The 22,358-nt window shown below is 38.5% G+C and overlaps 1 protein-coding gene and 1 non-coding gene across 2 annotated transcripts in view; both read left to right on the plus strand.

Annotated features, from left to right (window-relative positions):
* Positions 1 to 22,358, plus strand: part of PDZRN3 (PDZ domain containing ring finger 3) — a 242,725-nt gene that overhangs the window by 21,122 nt on the left and 199,245 nt on the right. The window contains exon 3 of the mRNA XM_030801604.1: positions 1,597 to 1,704. Coding sequence (XP_030657464.1) covers positions 1,597 to 1,704 — 108 coding nt within the window. The remainder of the gene's footprint in view (positions 1 to 1,596; positions 1,705 to 22,358) is intronic.
* LOC115832196 lies at positions 10,042 to 10,104 on the plus strand. Its single transcript, XR_004027632.1, has one exon. It is a non-coding gene; the product is annotated as a U7 small nuclear RNA (small nuclear RNA).

Raw genomic sequence — 22,358 nt, forward strand, 5'->3', positions numbered from 1 at the left:
CTCCCTGACCCTTCTCTTGGAAGAGCGTTGATGGAATCCAGATGCCAGTTAGAGACATATCTTTGTCATGTGGGGATAAATGTCAGGAAAAACACTTAATGCTCATTTTAGGTTGTGATTTTGGTTTCTTTTGGTGAATCATATAACATTTTACTGTGTGTGTGTGTGTGTGTGTGTGTGTGTGTGTTTGGGGAAGTGTGAAGAAGGAAGGAGAGAAGGACTGAGAAATGTACATTTTTCCAAGCTTAGTTATTGCTGTTGCATTTGAAGGGGTAGATTGAATCACACTCGAAGTCGTTTCCTTACCCCTTTAGAATATAGGGATTGTTTTTTGGTTTTGTTTTTTGCTGTTTAAAGCGGAAAAGGTTTTATTTGCAGAGTTATTTTTAACAAATGGAATTTTTATGTATTTGTATTCAGAGTGATTGTTATTGAAATAAATCTTCTAATGACATACAACAAGGAATTTACCATGACTAGATGTCGGAGTTGTTGTGGAACATTCTGAGCTTACATTTCAAATGATTTTGTTTGGAAATATCACATGCTCGTGCCATTTAATTTATAAATCCATCTGTTAATCACTAGAAATTTAATCCACACACTTGGAGAGAATTCATTGCAGTGCTGTTTGAAAAGAAGTTCGTGAACAAGCTGTGAGGGTTTTTTATGAGCTTGTTGGAGCCTTTTGATTTTAAGGAAAGGAAGGAGTTTGAGCAGTGAGCTGTCTTCGTTCCCAGAAAGTTTTAGTTCTGACATTTAATTCAAAGATCTAAAGAGATTCAAGGAGGTCGGAGATCAGAATTTATTAGGACTAGAGTGATGGTAGTGCGTCGGAACAAAAACAAAATATCTGTTTTCACAGTCAAATTATTAGATATTTACAAGCTTAATAACATTCTGTGCAAATGAGGATGTGGGAAAACACTCCGTCTAATGAACAATCAGTATAAACTCTCTGAAAAGCCATTTGGCAATATCTTTGAAATGTACATATCCTTTGACCCAACAGTTCCATTGTTAGGGATTTGCCCTAGAACTATAATAGCAAAGATAATTTAAAATACAAGTAGGAGAGTATTATCACAGCATTGTTTAATCACAACAAATGAAAACAGTGTTTATTAGCCTCATGTTGGATACTGTTCAGTCACTTTAAGAAGTAAGGCAGACATGGGGCATTGGTAGCAGAAGATCTTCATGATTTTTAGAATTAAATGAGAGAGGCAAGGACATAAGAGTCAGACTAGCATAATCGCATTTGTGTGCAAAAAGGAACAAATGCATTTTAGGAATATGATGCGTTAAAATGTTTTCAAAAGGATGCATAAAGTCAAATAGCTACCATAGGCGGGGGAAGAAGGACAATGGGTTGGAGATGGCAGGGACGCATCATTTTATGTCCTTTGGTGTGGTTTGAAATATTTTACTGTGCGTGTATTTTAGTTTAAAACAGAAATTAGGAGAAACAAATACCTTTTACCCTATTGCCACTTTGGACACAGCAAGAGTCAAGTACTGTTTTAAGAGTGCAAGCTTTACTTTCATGCTCAACTTAATGCCTAGCATTCATGCATGTGTTTTTTTAACCCAAAGGATAACCACGATGGATCATCCAGTGAAGGAATCTTTGTATCCAAGATAGTTGACAGTGGGCCTGCAGCCAAGGAAGGAGGCCTGCAAATTCATGACAGGATTATTGAGGTATGTGAATACTGGCCAGTGTCTTTTAATAGGCTAAATGCCATCCCGTCTTCGTCCAGCTCAAAGCAAGATATTTGATTGGGGAGGGAGGCCTAAAGTGGTAGATGGTTGAGGGGGAGTCACACTTCTCCCGTTGTGTGGGACCAGATTGAGTGTTGATTGCCTTGGTGTTAAATCTTTGTTAAATGTAGAAAAGCCAGATTATGAGTGGAATGTTCACAATTTGGCTTTTTTCATGTGGACCTGAATCTGTTTTGTATGCATCAGTTACAGTTTCGCGCGAAAACCATTGGAGAGTTGGATGTTAGAACCAGATGAACGATCCTTGTTGTACAAATTGTGCACCCTGTTCATATTGATTACCAGGGTACAATTGTGTCAGCTTTGGAGTCATTCTAATGTCCTCAGAGCTCACACAGCACACACTTATTTCTACAAATGCATTGTTCTCTGTGCTATGTTTGTCGTCTTTGCCTGTTGTTAGTTGTACAACCTGATTGCCCAGGGATTTGCAGGCAGAGGTTGATATTAGGGTTCACATGTCATCACTCAGTCCATTTTCAGTTCTTCATTCATCATTTCAAACTTTTATACAGCGGGTTTGTAGACTCATGTAGGGGAAGTGGATCTCTCAGCCCCACCAGACAACACTTTGTAACAGGTTTGCAGTGTTCTAGGATGCTCTGAGTCACTAAAAGGGAGAGAATGATTTGTTGCCTTCTCATATGGGCTCTTGTTGCAAAGTTTGATATAAATGACTGGTTTTTTACTGGTGTTTTGACCATTTTCATAGCTCTTTGGATGGATACACATATGGGCTAAATTGATTGGCTTTCCTATTAGGCAAAAAGTAAATTTGAGAATCCACGATGATACGCCAGACCCCACAAGAAATTCACCCATGGGCCATAGCCGTAATATGGTGCAAATAGAAGAAACCAGAAAAACAGCACCGATACCAGTGGGTGTTTGTTTTCCACACACATTTTCATCATGTCTGTATTTCCTGAGTATTTTCATGGCCCATTTCAAATTTTCAGACTGAGTGGGAGCTAGGCCCACGAGCTAAGCCGTAAGTGAAGTTCACGTCACTCACTGGAATGTGGCCACAGGCTTCTGACGAAAGGAGCCTCAGCAAGACAGAGAACAAAGTCTTGCATTTCCAGTCTCATCTGGACACATTCTGCAACGTGCAGTGTGCTTCAGGATAATTTATAATCCTCAGTTTCGAAAATACACAGTTAAATCTCACAGGGAAAGCAAACAACTAGTTAGGGTGTAAGGCCCCCTCCTTGGAGGGAGTGTGATGTGCTAACTTACATGTTAAAATGATACTTGATTTTGTTTTAAGGACATTATTAATATTGTTGCATCCCCTTTGAATGTTTGAACGGTTCTTAAACTTGGAGCTTTTTTTGCTGCATGGTTTAGAGTCAGTCTTTGTACTTCCCAGGTCAGGAGAGTGGATTTTTCCCTAACAGGAATTTGCTTGGGCAAGAGTGCTTTCTTAAGAGCTCAAATGCGTTACTTACTGTCTTTTTTGAGAGTGAATACATTTTCTGAGACTATTGTTCAAAAAGATAAGTACGGCTTCCGTTGCCAAGGGTTTGGTGGAACAGCCAGTTTCTCGAAGTAATGGAATTTCATTGCTCTTATGTTTTGCAAATGAGAAATCTACAGCTGGGCAGGATTTTCTCTTGGCAAAGGATGATCTGTATTTGAAATGTTCAGTATGGTTTCTGGTAAGTCACATTCCTATTTTGGACAGTATGTAAAATATTAATCATGTCTCAGTGTTGAGATGGAAAGGAGGATGACCACAATAGAGAAACGATATATGTGTAATTGCAATTGACACACTGTGCCTTTTGCAGTCAAATTCTAATCTCTTTTGACATGATACAGTGATTCCCATGACTGAAAATATGTTCTCTGGTTTACCTCGTGTGTGTCTGAGTTTATTACCAGGAGGCATGAATGTGATTATTTTGAGAGAGAGAGAGAGAGAGAGAGAGAGAGAGAGAGAGAGAGGAGTGTGTGTGTGTGTGTGTGTGTGTGTGTGTGTGTGTGTTTCATCACTAAGAAGAGTCAAGGTCTCCAGTTTTCCACCAAATGTCTTCTTTTTCAGGGCAATGGGCTAACCACCACCAGATCTTCACCATAAGACCCTTAATTCTTGCAAAGGGGTATTATTAAATCCAGAGATACTAAGTGAGTCTTTTCTTTGCTGCAGAGTTCCTCTGCTCTTAATGGTATCTGTTCTCTGAGACCAGGGCAGCAGCTCTTACCCGTATCGGTGCCAGCCCAGCTCCTCCCTGTTTTTTTGTAAGAAATATTTTGGAATTCCACCAGTACTGTGGTGAAATGAAATTTACAAGTAACATTTATATGCATACATACACAAATAATTGTAAAAATATATAGGCTGTAGCATAAAAGAAAATCAAAGGAAGATAATTTATAATAAAATATATCAATATGCCAGTGTTCTGGCACAGTGACATTAGATACCATGGCACTGTCAGATGCTCGTACATCTGTGTAGACTCACTGGGATGCAGCTTATGTGGCTGCAGATGCTGCCAGATACAAGAGGCTGCTGCTGGTGGCCCAGGCACCATGAATGGCCTTGCCATACAGGGTGTGAATTTCCATGGTAGTGAACAGGTCATAGTCAAGTTCTGACACAGGCAACTACAGTGTTGCTTTGATTTATACGAGAGTTGCATTTCTTGAAATGTCTGTGTGTGTATATGTATATATGGCAAGACATACACGTGGTAAAATATACATAACAGAATTGACCATTTTAACCATTTTAAGTGACAGTGCAGTGGCATAAACTACATTGATTTATGTTGCAGAACCAGTACCACCATCCATCTCCAGAACTTTTTCATCTTCCTCAACTGAAACTCTACACTCACTAAATACTAACTCCCTCCCCACGTCAACTCCTAGAAGCCACCATTCCACTTTCTGTCTCTAGGAATTTGATTTATAAACGGAATCATGTAGTATTTTCCTTTTGTGACTGGCTTATTTCAGTTAGCCTAATGTCCTCAAGGTTCGTACATATTGTAGCATGTTATAATTTTCTTCCCCTTTAAGGCTAAATAACGTTCTGTTGTCTGTATTTACCACATTTTGTCCATTCATTCACCCAGTGATGGACACTTGGGTTGCTTCAACCTTTTGGTTGTCTTGAATAATGCTACTGTGGACATGGGTGTACAATGTGTGTATATTTAAACTGCAAAAAACTCTGTTGTGTTTATATGTAAAACAGTTAGGTCTATGCTCAGGTAATTATAAAAAGCTTGTTATTTTATCTTCATGACTGGTGGGATATGTGATAGTTGTGCTGGAGGCAGAACCATTCTTCATTGCAGGAGATTCTTCATGTCATCTCTGGCACATACCCCTATTGTTGTGATGGTGAAAAATGCCCCTGCAGATTGCTGAAACTCCCACTGGGAAGTGACAGGGACACCAGGGACAGTCACCGAGGTAGAGGTTTGACTTATTCCAAAACCTTGAGATAGGAATTGAGTTGCTCAGGGACAGAGATGTCAACATCCGTTTCTTCCAGCTAGACTGCCTACATGATGTCCCGTAAATGGGTTCTCTACACGAGTGCTCCCAAGGCCTGATAAGAAAGCCTGAGCTGGCCTGTCTTGGGGCTGTGGCTGGGAATCTGGGGCCCTCTTAGATTAAGTGCCCTCCCAGCCCACATGGCTGCAGGGCCCATGCTGTTCCCTGGAATCCTGTGTGTCCATCCGCCCTGGGCTTGTTGGGCAGACTTTGGTCAGACCTATTCCATCTCACATTTCGTACTGGGATTCAGCAAGTTCTGACTTACTCAGTATTGGCTTCTGATTTTTTTGTGTCTTCCCTGCACTCTTACCTGTGAGCTGTCCTGGTCCTTTTTACAACTTCCGACCGCACCTTTGATTGCATATACTTATTGCATTTAGAAGACTAAATTTAATTTCTCCCTGATGTCTTTAAAACTGTAAATATCTCAGTGCCTTTTGTTTTTCTGCCTCTGAGCCTACTGTCTGAACTATATTTTAAAGACAATGCAAGGTTCCTATACTTTAATATCACCAGATTTCTTAAAGGAAATATGCTCGTATTCTTTCAAATAGTTTGAGACCTTTGGAAAAATTTTCCCAGTGCCCAAAGTGTGGGTTATCCAACTGAAGCAGATTTCCTCATCCACAAACACACCACCTTTCTCTGTGGAGTCTGGAGTCTACTTTAGGCCAATCTTACTCTACTGAAAGTTATTTAGGAGAAGGCAAAAATGTGAAAAATCACTTAAGATCAATATTACCCTCAAAATTTTCTTAGGGAGGTGCCATGTGGAGAACATACCATCTCTTCATAAGTCCAGCCAGCTGGTTTTGTACAGCATTGGATCACCTCACCGTCTCTCAGTTGACTGTCATATGGAGTTTTTGGCTTGCTCTGTGAATACTTCATTTGGCAAAATGCTCACGCTGAGAAAACACCGAGAAAGGGAGACCTACTAAGAAACCAGCAAATTCACTTTTGAGGCATGTGCTGTTCGATATATTATTTCTCTCTCCATCCACTTTTTTTTTTGGCATGGCTTGCCTAGAAGTTAAACACTCCTCTGATGCAACTCCACTGAAATTCTTTCTCAAAGACTTGTAGAGGCCATCCACGTCTATATTTCTTGCCAGTCTTCGGGCCATATGGCTTGGAGAACCAAGCTCATTTTTGTGTTATAGGAGGCTTGCCTTTGGTGATAAATGAGTCTGTGTGGCAATTGTGTGGGTTAAATGCTGTTCTGCATTGAGCTAGCAATCTTGATTCCCTGGATCCAATGAAAGTGGGAGACTTAAGCCCTCTATTCCCAATAACCGTTATTTTGTACAATCTTCTGTAAATATGCATTCATCTTGCAAGTGTTATGATTTGAAGACCCGAGGATATGATTACAGAAGCTGTGGAACCTCAAAGGCTTTTGTGTAAACCGGTCATTCTCTTTTTTTGTTTATTTTTGGTTTAGTTGGACTGTCATTGCTAACAAGGTTTGTTACAGGGTCAGCTAGAAAGGATTAGCAATGCTTTCCCTCCCAGAGCCAGGCTACTTGGTGGAACAAAGTGAGATTTCACTGCTTGTTATTATTAGGTGAGAAGATACTGTTCTGAGACCCACTAAAGTTGCGAAATGGAATGTGAATTAAGCTGGAGTATTTATTTAAAAATAAAGTAATAGAAGCCCCCCCTTTAAAAAATGTTGCATTTCGACATAATTTCAGACTTGTAGACATGGATTTCTGTACATTGTTGACCCAGATTCCCCGAATATTAACATCGACTACATTTACTTTATTCTTTTCTTCCTCTGCTCTTTATCACTGAATTCATCAGTGTGAACTTTTTAGGAATAAGACATTCTCATATGTAACAGTATGGTAATCTAAATCAGGAAATTCACATTGGTACAAAACTGTTATCTAATCTTCAGAATTTATTCTGATCTTGCTAATGGTCCCTATGGTGCCCTTTGTAGCAAAATAAAACCACGGTCATGGGTTTTATTCCATTTTCGTATTTATTTAGTTTCCTTTACTTTATAACAATTGCTCAGTTTTTGTCTTCCATACCATTGATATTTTTAAAGACTCCAAACCAGATCTTCTGTAGACTGTCCCTTAATTTCTGTTTGAAGTTTCCTCATGGATGGATCCAGGTCATACGTTTTGGGCAAGAATACCACAGAAGTGGTAGCGTGTCCTTCTCAGTACATAATGACAGGTCTCACATGAGGTGAAGTTGTCCCTTTATTTGTGTTAACTTGAACCACTTGGTTAAAGTCGTATCTCTCTGTCTCCACTATAAAGTTACCATTTTCTTCCTTATAATCAGTAATTATCCTGTAGGTAGATGCTTTGAGGCTGTGTAAATGTCTTGCTACTCCTCAAACTGTCATACACTCTTTTTATCATCCATTGACTGTGTTTGGTTGAATCTGTTATTGTGATGATTGACAAATGGTGATTTTTCTAACTCCAATCCTTCCACATTAGTTGACTTTCTACTACAAGAAGGAGTATTCCTTTTTCCCCTATTTAATCTGTTTATCTGTCTGTGTCTTTCTCTGTCAATATGGACTCATGAGTTTTTATAATTTGGTGGTCACATTGTCCAAGTTTTGGCCAAATGAAGCTCTTTCAAGCTTTTAACTTGTGTTTTTTTGACATGTTCCCATCATGTTTTGAGCACTTTCCTACTTCCTGGCACAAGATACTCCAGGTTAATCTTCTGTCCTTGCTCCACTTCTGACATGTGCATTTTTTTCAAGGACCTCCAGCTTCATTTAGTGGAGAATAGTATTTAGAAACCAAAATATGGGTGCTAGGGTGCTCATTATGATTGAGATTTCATTGCTTCTAGGCACCTTCAGCAGATAGAGCTAGAAAATGTAAATATGCATTATAAACACATGTACACATGCACCATGATAATAACATATACATCTGTCTTTCTGCATTCATCCATCTGTATATCTTGGAAACTATGCCTATATCAGTACCTCTAATTTCAGTCCAAGTCAGTTTGTAATCCAGTCTGTAATTCCTAGAGGAGTCCTTTTTAAAATACTGATCCATGTGCTTTTTTCCTTTGAATTAAATCTGTGATCTTTGCTTAGATGTTATCAGTGAATTAAATTATTGGTGAAAATTGTTTAAAGTGTTTTAATTTTTGGTTTGGTTTTGGAGAAAAAATGTGCTGTAAACCAAATGATTTTGTAATTATATTTTTCTTTTCATTTTAGGAGTAAGAAAGACTTGATATTTCTTGCTTAACTACATACAGGAAGCTTATTTTGCTAAACAGGCACAGATATGCATAATCCATTTTTGGTTAATGTTAGAAATAAACACGAGGCTATACTGCTGTCTTCCACAGGGACTGATCCCCATTTACCATATTCAGCAGAGGAGTATGAAAAGTTTGATAGCAGTTATCCGCTTTAGAAGTAAAACCTATTTATGTTAATTTGAAATCTCTGTTGTCTTGGTTACCCAAATATTCTGTTTTGATTAAAGAAACTTGATATAATTCAAGCTGCATTGAGAAGATTCTTTGTCAGCTGCAAAAGTAAGCAGATTTTAGAGATCAGTTATTAGTAATGGACTCCAACTCTCCATTTCCAAAGGTGGAAGCTAGAGTTTCATCTTATATATCAATTTCAGTATATATAATAACAATGACATCACCTTGGATTATGGTGCCAAAAAACTCTGAGGACATTCCTGGATTTAGTGGAGATGAGCATTGTGATCATTTATTGATGTTTGTCATGGGCGCACAAACAAGGAGAAGGGTGACATTTTTGCTGTATATTTGCTATCTCTGGATAGACTCACTTAAATGGTGTTTTTGGAACTATTGCATTGTCATTTGATAGTAATGACTGTTTTTTCACTAGCATAGCTGCACTCTCAATAAGTCAGTCCATCTCCATCTTTTTAGTCTCCACTTGTAAAATAAAGTGAATATCATATTTTCCCCTCTCCTATTCCCCGATTTAGCCACTTTTATCGCTTTCACTTTACCTTAATAGTCTTTACTGCAGCAACAGAAGACTCTAACACAGTTAGGTAAGGCTTCTGAAATGCAGCTGATCTCCTTACTATTAGAAGGAACATGTTGAAATGGAAAGAACTATTAAGATTTAAATCAGGAGACCCAGGTTTAAGTCTCCACCCAGGTATTCACTCTGGTGTTGGGATTCTAAATGTTGAGTCTTCATCTCTAGAATGGGAGGAGTGTTTACTGCTTGTCTTTCCTACCTGTCATGCTGTCTGGGTGGATCAAGGAAACAATGTAGGTAAAGGATTTTTGCAATTAAGTACAAAGGTGGAGAATTGTTATTTCAAATTAAAATTTTTGTACAGGATACGAGAACTTAAAGCCAAACATAGAAGTTAACAAAAACTTTTCTGAGATCTGTTTTCTTCTTGTTTATGTACATCAGCAAGAATGTGGAGCTGCTATAGAATTATTGAGAAAATCTTAAACTGTTTCATGGAGACATACTTTCCAGAATTAACAAGGTGACCAGTTAAAACCAAATACCCCCCTTTAGTCCACGGTTGCCTTAAACAATATATTATGTATTAATTTCTTTCTAATGACTGTGCATAGCTGATTGTGTGATGTATGGGCTTTGTTATATTTATTACTGTCATTATTTTCCTATCAAAACTGGCCTTTCAGTGAATATCTTTCTAACATACATCACTTTATACTAGTCAGATAAATATAAAACTTAGGTGAAGAGTGGACAGTATGGAGTGCTACAACTCTTGTAGAATTTACCTAGCAGGTTTTTCACTTTTTACTAGAAAAACCAGTAGAAACAAAAATATAAAACATGGTATGACGCTATTTGTTTATTTTTAAGGCATTTATACTAGTCTTTGCAGGAGAAAAATACTCTGAGCTAATGAACAGTTTATAGTTATTGTAGTTATTTTGTTTGATGGGATTATGGGGAACTTTAAATAAAGCCACATTTCTGTAACGTTGGAGTTCTCCAGAGTGTGTGTGTGTGTGTGTGTGTGTGTGTGTGTGTGTGTGTGTGTATTTCAGTAAACTGTAAGAATGAAAAACTTGGTGATTTAAAAGTTTCTTTTGAATTTTAAATATCACAAAGTGGACACCTGCTTATATATTTCCTTTTAAAAGTCACTTAACATTCTCATTTCTACAAGCTCATAGCATATGGCACCAGGTATGGAAACGCAGAGGCATCTGTCTCCTGCTGAAACCCTGCAGTCAGGATATTGGGTGCTTCTCTTTGGCAGTGTGTCTCTCCCATCCTCTGCCCGTGTTAGAGTTTACTTTGTACTGACATTATCTACTTTTGTGGGAGTGCTGGCTCCACAGAAGTTTTAAATGTGTCCCTCAAAGTCTTCCTTTCATAAAAAGATTTAATTAGGTAATCCACAAAGCATTTTAAAATGAAGAATAAATTAGAAGTAACCAATGTCCCCATTAAATTCTTGAGTGAAGATTAAGTCAAAAAATTAAATGTTGGGTAATTTCCTGAGGACCATAAAACAAAACAACAAATTCTTGACAATAATACAGGTCAAATATATTTTATATTGTCATCTTTACATGTGATATCTAGACACTTATCTTTAAATATGGGGGTTTTGAGAGCAGTAACCTTATCTGTGTTTTTTCTTTTTTTTAAGGAGGTTTTTGTCTTTTCATCTGTTGCTGTAACACAAAAAGAGCCAGATGCATTTTTATTGAATTTGGAAGGTGTGTTAGGGATGGCCTGACTTAAATGCTAATCTGTGAAGTATATGTAACGTGAGCGAGCACTAGGGGAACGCTTCAAAAAGTAGGCAGACATCATTGTGGAGCGAAACTAAGCACAGTGCCTATAGACCAGGGTGCTATGAACAGGCGGAAAGAGTGTTGACAATCAGGAATTGTCAATGGTAATTGCAGATAGAAAGACGCAAGGGTAGAATGGCAGCTGCAAGCACTGATTTGCAATTATGCCACTTTCACTGGGAACTCTCAGTACTCCAGGGTGGGTAGCTGCTGCAGCTTGCTTCTAATGAGGATTAATGATTACTTTGAGCCTCACAGTGGAGAGCAGCTGGTATGGAATGAGTCTGTCACGCCAAGTGCCACAGTGCTCAGTGGAGACCTCTGCCTTTTACCCTGTTTAAGTCTATTTTGATGACCACGTGAATTGCATAGAAACTGGGTCCGACCCCTTTTCTCCTGAGAGTGGCACTCCCCTCTGCCCTTTTGGCTCTTTTGATTCTCTTTGTTTCCTTCTTTCATTACTTCCTTCTTTCCTGCTAGCCCTAGTGGGTCATTTGACAGCTTTCAGGGATCGGGAAAACTTAAAGCTTAAGAGGGTTTGGTTTCCTAGGCACTCCCACACCCCTCAAAAGAAAAATGCAAGTCAGCATTAAAACGAGCTACATATGTTTACTTTTTATTTTTCAATATTTGGAGACACTCTGGGGTGGAGCAAAATTGATGCCAACAGTCTAATTTAAAAAGACAGGGTTTTTTTGTTCTTTTCATAGAATGATTTTTGCTAGGAAATGGATATATGTTTCCAGACATATTGATTTGAGGATCCATTAGCCAGATAAATGCAACCCATATCCAAAAACTTGTTAGGCGTTGATTTTAAACATTGGATAGGGGATGAATTATATAGCATGATCTGTATAATTGTTGCAACTTGTTAAAAAATCTTCATGTTGTGTGAGTTCTTAGGATAAGAGAGGATAACAGGGGAAGAGAAACCATTAGTATGCATATGTTCACTTGTTGGGTGTGCACTGAGTTCTGCCTAATATGAGGTAGGTCAGGATACCCAGAGAACTAGGACATAGTAAACTCCCTGGCTCTAGGGAGTTTACATGTGAGACCTATGTTTATAGGAAAATAACACGAAGTTAATTAGAAGGGCAGCCAGTATATGCAAAGGTTAAGAGCCAAGGGCTCTGGAATCAGATCAGGTTTTGAATTCTAGTTGCTAGCTTCATGATCTTGGAGAAACTTCTTATCTCTGAGCATTGCTTTCTTCTGTAAAATATGGATAAAGTTGCATATTCTTTGTGTGTCTGAATACTGTAAATTTGGCCCCGGAATAAATGCTCACCAGGTGGTTAGCTATGCTGTGTTGTTTCCTGTGGGTCTTTAGAGGCTGGGCTGGCTGGAGGAGCCTTCCAGCAAGCCAACACTTTGATGACGGCTATATGGCACAGTTTCATAAACCTGAAATTACAGTTGTGAGTAGACCATTTTAATTTGTTTTTTATTTCTTTTTGATATTAGTGGCCTTCGTATCTGGATTAAGAGCTGCCACTTCCTAAGGCCGTATAAATCACAATAATTGATCAATCAGGAGTAATTCTTAATTTACATCTTAGTGTGAACAACATGGTAATTCATTGCATATGTGCTGACATAAGTGTTCCAAAAATAAAGTCAAACAATTGTGTGTTCAATATCAGCTATTTTTAAAGTGCCATGTAAAACATTAAGATTTCCGTTTGTATATTGACTCACGAGGAATATTGGGATTTTCTTAAAATTAGGAACAGTTCATCTTTCTTTACCAAAAGTGTCCCTTAAAATTGAAATAGTTTAGTTTCTTTTTAGGGTAGCTTTTTATGTCTTGATATGAATGTAATACACCATTGTAGAAAAATCGGAAAATACAATAAGACATAAAGATGAATATAGAAACCCTTGCTGATACTAAGTATTATCTTGACAGAATATCAATTTGATCATTCAGGAATGCATATAATGGCTCCCGTGTTAGAATCTGATGGGGCATGGGAATTGCATAAGGAACACTAATATTTTCATTGCTTGTTCTAAACTCTAGTTTAAATGAAGAGGGAGAACTTCAAGTAAAAGAGGATTAAGTATGATTATGTTGCAGCATTATTATTGGATTTCTGATGCTTTGTGTCAAATTTTGAAATATCTGAAAGAGTCAGTGTGCTTGTAAGAAACATGAGTGAGATAATATTAACATATGAGGGGGACTTGGAATAGAATTGCTGGTGATGCAGGAATTTGTAGAAGCAAGAGAATCAAGCAAGAAAAAATATTTCATCATTTTTATTGAAAGCTTGAAACTTTTTAATACTCTCAACAGAGCAACATCTTAATTTTACTGCAAGGTAAATTTGAAAACTAGAAAAAAGAACTACTTTGTTTTTAGATGATGGTACCAAAGTTGTTGACGTTTATTATTTCTCCATTCAAATGCCCAAGTTAGCATCTTAGTACCTAGAGGACTAATTCCCTCTGGTATGTGAACCAGTAGAGAGAGACCTAACCAGAGGAAGGACCCTAAGTGCCAAGTTAGATGGAATTGTTTTCTCAGAGAATTGTTACCTAAACCTTGGTATTTGCATTTTAATGAAATTCCAGAAAACACTTTAAATTTTATTAGCTACAGTCTTTTAATCTGCGTTTTTTCTTTTTTCTTTCTCTTTCTTCTTTTTTTTCTTTTTTTTGTGGTTTTTTTTTATTTTTTTATTTTTTATTTTTTATTTATTTATTTTTTTAATTTGCAATTTATTTATTTTATTTTTTTTATTATACTTTAGGTTTTAGGGTACATGTGCACAATGTGCAGGTTTGTTACATATGTATCCATGTGCCACGTTGATTTCCTGCACCCATTAACTCGTCATTTAGCATTAGGTATATCTCCTAATGCTGTCCCTCCCCCCTCCCCCAACCCCACAACAGTCCCCGGAGTGTGATGTTCCCCTTCCTGTGTCCATGAGTTCTCATTGTTCAATTCCCAGAGTCTTGCTTTGTCACTCAGGCTGGAGTGCAGTGGTGTGATCGCAGCTCACCGTAGCCTCTGCCTCCCAGGTTCAAGTGATTCTTGTGCCTCAGCCTCCCAAGTAGCTGGGATTACAGGTGCCTGTCACCACGCCCAACTAATTTTTGTATTTTTGGTAGAGATGGGGTTTCGCCGTGTTTTCCAGGAGGGTCTCGAACTTTTGACCTCAAGTGATCTACCTGCCTTGGCCTCCCAAAGTGTTGGGATTACATGTGTGAGCCACTGAGCCCAGCTAATCTGTGTTTTGACAAATAATATGTTTCAGATTGCTTAGCATTAAAGAGCTTGTAAAATGTATATGAATATGTTTGACTCTGTATGAATATATATATGAATCTGAACATTTATGCCTGAACACAAGCACTTCGTTGGCTTCACATTAGTAACTCATGAGATTTTGCCTTCATTTTGTGTAAGTCACTTGAAGACCCAAGACAAATTGGATGAAGTTTTAAGCTGTTTTGTATATAGTCTGTGTTTAATAATCTTCATTTATACTTTGTAAGAAATGAAAGGAGAATCCTTTGGGCAGATGGTATTGTGTAAAGTGGTGACAAGGAAATCTTTATTTTGATGCAGGGACCTAATTACTTGTGAAGCCTATTTATAGGTAAGTTTAGGGTGATTTGCTTGATACACTTAGTAAATGTTACAAGTGAAATTCAGAGGTTCTCATCTATTAAACTTACCAGGTTTAGAAGAACATACAGGAAGTTACACTGATTCAGAGGGAAAAGGACAAGGAAGGAAATTGCTATTTCTATTTAAATAACATTTTTCTTTTCTCCTTTAGTTTGTTTGAAAGTTAAGCCCATAACAAGTGTTCATTGCTTTTTGTCATAATCAGAATATTAAAGGATTCAGTAATAGCCATTTGCGGCCTTTTGTAATAATCCATCCCAGTTCTAGGTGATCTTTTAAAACTTAAAATAGTAGAGATAGAAGAGAGAAATTCAATGTGCTTCCTTTCATTCTGAGTCAGCTTCTTCCAGTCTTGATTAAGCATGATGCTTGTGACAAATAAAAACCAAAAGTGTCCCAGCTACTTGGGAGGCTGAAGCAGGAGAATGGCGTGAACCCGGGAGGAGGAGCTTGCAGTGAGCCAAGATCACGCCACTGCACTCCAGCCTGGGCAACAGAATGAGACTCCGTCTCAAAAAAAAAAAAAAAAAAAAAATCATATCTCCTGGGAGGATGGCCATTAAACTGTTTTATGAATATTCAAGAGAGGAAATCAGTCCTTCTGATATATCACAGGGCAGTGGAAAGAGTCCACCTTCATTGGAGAAAAATCAGAGTGAGGGATAGTCAGTGAAGCCTGTTTAAAGCATTTTGCATCGATCATCAAACCTAAACAAGTGTTTCTCAGACTTGATTCAGCCATACACCACCTGCTTAGTTTTTGCTATATATGTGCCACCTGTTTTGCTAAATGCTCAACATTACTCTTAAAGCAACATTCTTTTAAGTTTATTTTAAAAAGAAACTGTGTGTCATGACTGTAAATGGAAAGTCATTTTCATGTGTTGTAAATAGAAGATAAGAGTAAAAATAAACACTGAAAATGTAGAGTTAGTCAATTTAAGCTAGAGAGTTAGCTGAAAACTCTGGTCTTTGAGCCTTGCTTTCTCTTTGTCTAAGAGCAAAACTAGTTAGTGGGAGTAGAAGTCGGGACAGTGGTGGGAAACAGGCCTGAGGAGGGCTTTTGAGGGTGCTGGTCCCATTCTGCTCCCGATCTGGGCAGTAGTTCAGGAGCATGCTCACCTGTGGAAATACACCAAGATGTACACTTAGGATGAGTTCACTTTCTTTATGTTACATTTGGATAAACTTTATTTTTAAAAGTGGTGTTACCTGTTTACAATAGCAAAGATGTGGAACCAACCCAAATGCCTATCAACGATAGCCTGGACAAAGAAAATGTGGTACATATACACCATGGAATACTATGCAACCATAAAAAGGAATGAGATCATGTCCTTTGCAGGGACGTGGATGAAGCCGGAAGCCATCATCCTCAGCAAGCTAACACAGGAACAGAAAACCAAACACTGCATGTTCTCACTCATGAGTAGGAGTTGAATATTGAGAACACGTGGACACAGAGAGAGGAACAGCACACACCAGGGCCTGTTGAGGGATGGAGGGTGAGGGGAGGGAACTTAGAGGACAGGTCAACAGGTGCAGCAAACCACCATGGCACACATATACCTATGAAACAACCTGCATGTTCTGCACATGTATCCCTGTTTGTTTTTTTTTTAGAAGAAATAAAAATTTTTTTAAAAAAGTAGTGTTACAAACATTTTTGTCCCAAATTGACTCTGTGCTCTAGATGTAAGCAGATGGGTTAGAGATTGACAATGGAGTGACTTGGATAACTTGGGTTAGAGATTGACAGTGGAATGACATCATGTCGTTCAAGGTCATTTTAATGGCAGAGCCCAGTGTCACTTAAAGTGAAATGCTCCCCGACTTCAGTGTGCCCAGGGCTGTCGTGTACCAGTCTGAGCTAAACTCTTCATGTGGCTGCTTTGGTTTGGTTGGTTGAGGAAAGAAAGAGTCCTTGGAGATGAGAATCCACTATAGAGAGGAAGAATTCTTTCACTGCTAAAAACTTCAGAGGCAGGAAGGTAAATATTAATGTCACTGACCAGAAATTGGGGAATCCCTCTTTGATAAACAAACTTTTGTTTGTTTTTATATAATTCTGAAAAACTATACTATCTTTATACATTTGTAGCAATTTGCTGTATGTACATTTGTCCGTCGTGCGGCCCAAGCATAGATGTAAGTATGACTCAAACAGCAACTCATTCTACACTGTTCTTTGAAAGAGTATTCTGCAAACTTTTTTGGTACTGACCTACAGTAAGAAATACATTTTATATGTGGCCCAGTGCAGCACTCACAAATGTAAGTGGGCCTGGGATGTGTGTATAAAAATGGAAAAAAAGTTTCATGAGAGATATTTACCCTTACTGCATACAATGTAGTCTGGTATTTGTATTTTATTCTTTTTCTTTTAATGCCATTTGCCACTCACTGCGTTGATTTCATGGCCCCCTAAAGGGCAGTGGCCCACAGTTTGAAAACATTGTGCTTTGGAGGATAGAGCTGTGCCTTCGTATTAACAGCAGATGTCTTTCTGATATTGTACCCTGGGGTCTGTTGGATCTGCTGATGGCAAAACTAAATCAAACCTGTTGCAAAAAGAATGGAGTCAAATTTGATATTAGACTATATTTGTAAAAATAATCTCCTCTTCCTGTCGCCTTTCCACTTATGAACTTCTTATCTGAGGCAAAGTTCTTGGGCCCTGCACTCCAACAGCAGATGGATGGCATTAACTAGTGGTCGTTTGCATCATCATAGACTTACCACAAAGGGACGTAGCTCCAGCCTTTGGAGGCATAACTCATTTCTAAGTGTGGAGCTTTGGTGTGCAGGGTAATTTCATCTCCAGTTGAGGAGATTTCTATCAGCTTGATGTTTGATGGGGATGCTTTGTGTGGCGTGTGTGGTGATTGCCTGCACTCTGGATTGTGGTGGGAAGGTAGTAAGTTACACCTAAATAGGCCTCTGAATCCAGCATCTCTGAGACCCCCCGGTGAAGTGTCCCTGTGAGGTTTGCAGTTTGTTAGGAAAAGATCAAGGAAGGCCCTGCTTGAGTGTAAGCTCTTGAGAGCAGGGACACATTGATTGTGCTCTGCACACCGCATATTCTCAGTACTAGCACCATGCCTGGTACAGAGTATTCAATCAGTAAATGTGTGTCGCCTGACTCAGAAATAGATATTCAAGTCACACAATCAACTTCTGAGGGTAAAACTGCAGGCAGTCTGACATTAGAAGTATTCAGGGCAGGTGACAGTATGTCGTGAGGCCTTGGGGACATTTGATACTTTGACAACACCTCCTGCAGACAGGTGGAATCTGCCAGCTGTCCATACAGGAATAGCAGCGGGTTAAAATAGATACCTCTCCCAGTGCCAGGAGGAATTTAGGAGTAAAGAGTTCCTTTATTTAGAAGCAGGGGAATGAATGGGGTTGCCAGAGAGAAATCGTGAGGAATCCCTGATTTTGCTCTTTTTAAAAAATATAAACATAATGGTATCATAAGAAAATCAGGCGTTTAATTTTTGGTATGCCACATTGGGTTTTGTAAAATCTAAACTTTAAAAATCTGCATTTATGAATTCCAGTATTTGTATTTCAAGTAAACCTTTTTCTTAGTCCTGTTTAACAATAAGACTTAGGAAATTGTGTTATTTCTGGTTAACTGGCTCCATGCAAGACAGTGTAAGTTTCCTTTAGCAGTTGTGCTTTTTGCTTATGAAGGTGCCAGCTTTGCCACCATTTTTGGAAAATATTTATCATTGGTCACCTTTGTCCTGTCTTCCTTCATTGACTTGGATCTTATCTGCCTGTCAAAACCCGTTTTGGCAACATAAAATCAGTAGCAACTAAGTTCTGGAAGATGCCTTTGCTGACACCTATTTTGAGTGTGCCATTTCTTCGATGGAAGTTTAGTCACTGTTGTTGTCACAGAATTTCCATCCATGTTCCAGGAAATAATTCCTTTGCCACAGCTGCTTAATTAAACCGAATTCTCAGTGAAGCACTAAAACACAATGGAACTTTCTGAGGGTTTCTGGGGGTGTGGGGGTGCAGCAAAGGGGTGGATGCAAATGAGGACATTAAGCAAAGGCCTTGAGAAAGGTCTTCATGGCTTCCTACCACCAGGCCACAACCTTGCTTTGTTGAGCAAGATGATGTTTAAAGCCTGTTGTAGTAAACAGATTTATTTTACCTTTTTATTGCTAGCTGTCTGCCAAAATGTTGATTTGTGTTCTGTGCTGAACTAGTGAGGAAATGTGACAAGCTGAAAATAGGGGAATATTCTCATAGAATGACAATTGTGCTGAACACAATGTAAATCTTAATATAAATGAAGAGACGAAATAGAAACTTCCTAATAGACATTTCTGATCTGTTTTTCTAATATCATTTGCTAAGAAACTTTAAAACTTGAATTCCTAAACTTTAAAATGGTAAAACTAAGGGCAGCTATCTTAGTTTTTGCTTTAAACACTCAGCCAAGAAAGGAAACTAAAATTGTTTAGTTAGTGGGGCATCTGCTTATGTGTTTATATGCCAGCCAATTTAAAGCTGAAATGTTATCTCTTCAAAGTGGAGGCAGCCTGGACTCACATTAGAATAGTTTATTTTGAAAAAAAGCTTTTTTTAAGATTTCTAAAGGAGTAAAGGAGGAGATAAAACCAGTGCAGTTTCTCTGTCCTTTTGGAGTGTTAGATGGCAGAAGTCATTCAAATGGATGTTTTTAGTGAGTGATATCCCAGTTACAAAAGTTAAAATGATAATGATAAGCTCTCTGCATACTTAGCTGCTTATGTCAAAATATATTGGTAATTTTGAGTGCATTTAATGCAGCATTTTGCTTAGCTTGGTATTCTAACAAGAATGAACATATTAACGATAGAATGCAACGTAGTTTTTGTATTACTTTAGAGAGACTGCCATGGAATGCTGTTAAGGACATACCATAGTAATACTAGAATCTAAATCAGAACACTAGAGGAATCAAAATAACTGTTACAAGTGACTTTAAAACAAACAAAAAACTAGGTAGTTTTATTAAATTTAATTAATATTTTCTTTTTCTAAATCAGCTTTTATTTTCTTATCCACAACACATATGCATACACACACACACATAGACACACACACCATTAAATGAAGCACCACTTGTGCTGGAAATGTAGCCACTTAGTTGGACAAAACATGTTTTTAGCACTCAAGTTCAACTCCAAAGTGAAAGGGTCTGTCTGTCATTATCCTGTTTCCTGGATGGAAGTGGTTATTCTTCTCTATTCATCATTTTATTTTCCTTTCCTTCCTAACTTAACCCCTGTGCCACCTAAAGTTCAGTAGCAATCTTGGAAGATGCTCCCGTAACAAGGATGCCAGATTCTGCTCATTAAGAGCATTGAAGTAAAAGTCGCAAGTTATAAATGGCCTGCTTTTTTTTTCTCTTTTTTTTTTTTCTCCCCTCATTTACCACGCTAGACAGAGGGAATGTCCTGGCCTTGTCAGAGAGAGAAAAGAACTGCCCTGGCGTTGGAAGGGAAAGCATAAAGCTAATTGTTGATGGCTTCATGTCACAGACCACCTAGGAGACGAAGTTAGAACTTGACGTCTTTTAGACCTTATTTAGGGAAACAAAAATGCCATTTTCATTTAATGTAGGTAATACCAAAAGTGGTGGTAGACACCTTGCTGAATGTCTCTGGAGATTGAAAATAAGCCATTTTTGCTTGATGTTAGGGTTGCCTAGTAGGTTTAATAAGCTGGTCATGGCATTCCCTTGAGCAGAATCTAAGGTGGGATCAGTCCTTCCACCATACGTTTGTGAGCTATTCACTGTCATAAATTGGCCACCTTGAGGGTGGACTCCTACAGTGACAGATTGTGTGAGGTGCTGTGGTTTTAGGTGAGTACAGACCAGAGGCCATCCTGTCCTATTTTACTTGCGGAGTTTTCTCCCTTCCTGTTGTTAAATTTTGTTTTGGGTGCTGAAGGTGCTTATGGCTGCCATGTTTCCTTGGCAGAGTGTGACCAGATGGACACATAGGGAGAATGGGAGGAGGGTGCAGAATATCACAGTGGGCTAGTGTTGGGTATCTAGTGGAGTTCACGCACATGTTCCCAGGTGAAAAGGTCTCGAAACCAATTCTGAGAATATCAGCTGCTAGCCTGAGGCTATTTTCGCCATATAGTTAATCTGTTATTACGTGATCCACAGAAGTACTTATGTAGGAAGAATTTACTTCCATAAAATTCTACCTCAGTCGTCGCATTGAGCAGCAATATGTATGGTGGATGAGGGTAAGCTAGCTGTGTGGGTTTGAATCCCAGCTCTGATATTTTTGCTATGTAGCCTTGGGCTAGTTCCTTAAATTTTCTGGACCTTCATGTTCTTGCCTGAAAAATGAGCACGACAGTTTCTATCTCATAAGGTAAGTGTGCTGATTTAAATGAATTAATAGATCTTAAGATGTTAGGGGCTGTTAGAAGAGTTCTTAGTACATAGCAAGTCCTCAGTGACATTATCACATTATGATTATTGATAGTGTCCATTGTTGAGTGGCTTCTGTATACAGCTGAGTACATACACAATGAGCTCAGGCAGTGAGTTGGTCCAAAAAATGCAAAATAATGTAAGGATATATCAATAGAAGTATCACTGAATAAGCTGGGGTCACATCCATGTGATGAAATAGTATGCATTTATTAAAACCAATGAGTTATATCTGTGTCTATTGGAGGAATGGGCTGTTTCCTAATGTGCTATTTCATTTCATTGTCCCCACAACGCTGCAATAATACATAGTATCAGTCTCATTTTACAAGTGACACCACTGAGACTCGGGGTAAGTGTCTTCTCAGAGGTCACACAGCTGACCATTGGGGATGACAGGATCTGAATCCATATCTGGCTCTGTGTGCTCTCCTTTATGCCACATTTCTGTGCAGCCAGATCCCATGCCAGTGGATAGTTGGAGCCTCATTAAGTTGTTGGAGCCTCATTGAGTGAACAAGTGTATACAAAACTGTGTGTGTGTATAAACAGTAATCATCATAAAAACAGCCAACTGTATATATATATAAAATATACATTTTGTTTTAAAATTTATTTTTGTTAGTATAGGTATAGGAAATAATGCGAATTTGTACACAGCAAGTTGCCAGCAGTGGCCTATCTTGGCGAGTGGAGTGGTTTCTGAGATTTTTTTACTATAATGTATAGTTCATTTTCTTTAAAAGAAATATTTTATTGAATGCACCATCCCCCAAATTAAAATGTTATGTGGAGTTGCCACAATCATTGAAACAACAGACATTTTAAAATAAAAAAAAGACAAATCTCCATGTGCCTTCCTCTCCTTTTCTTCTTCCCATACCCTGAGGTAAGCAGTTTGCAGCCCAGCACAAAGCCTTCCATAGCCTTCTTCATGATTATACAAAATAGAAACACATGTACACATATGAGATGTCAGTTTTTCTTTTCTTTTTTGAGACAGAGTCTCAGTCTGTCACCCAGGCTGGAGTGTAATGTTGTGATCTCGGTTCACTGCAGCCTCAACCTCCTGGGCTCAAGTGATCCTCCCATATCAGCCTCCTGGGTAGCTGGTACCACAGGCACGTGCCACCACACACAGCTAATTTC

The sequence above is a fragment of the Nomascus leucogenys genome, chromosome 21, assembly GCF_006542625.1.
Source record: "Nomascus leucogenys isolate Asia chromosome 21, Asia_NLE_v1, whole genome shotgun sequence".
NCBI classification, from domain to species: Eukaryota; Metazoa; Chordata; class Mammalia; order Primates; family Hylobatidae; genus Nomascus; species Nomascus leucogenys.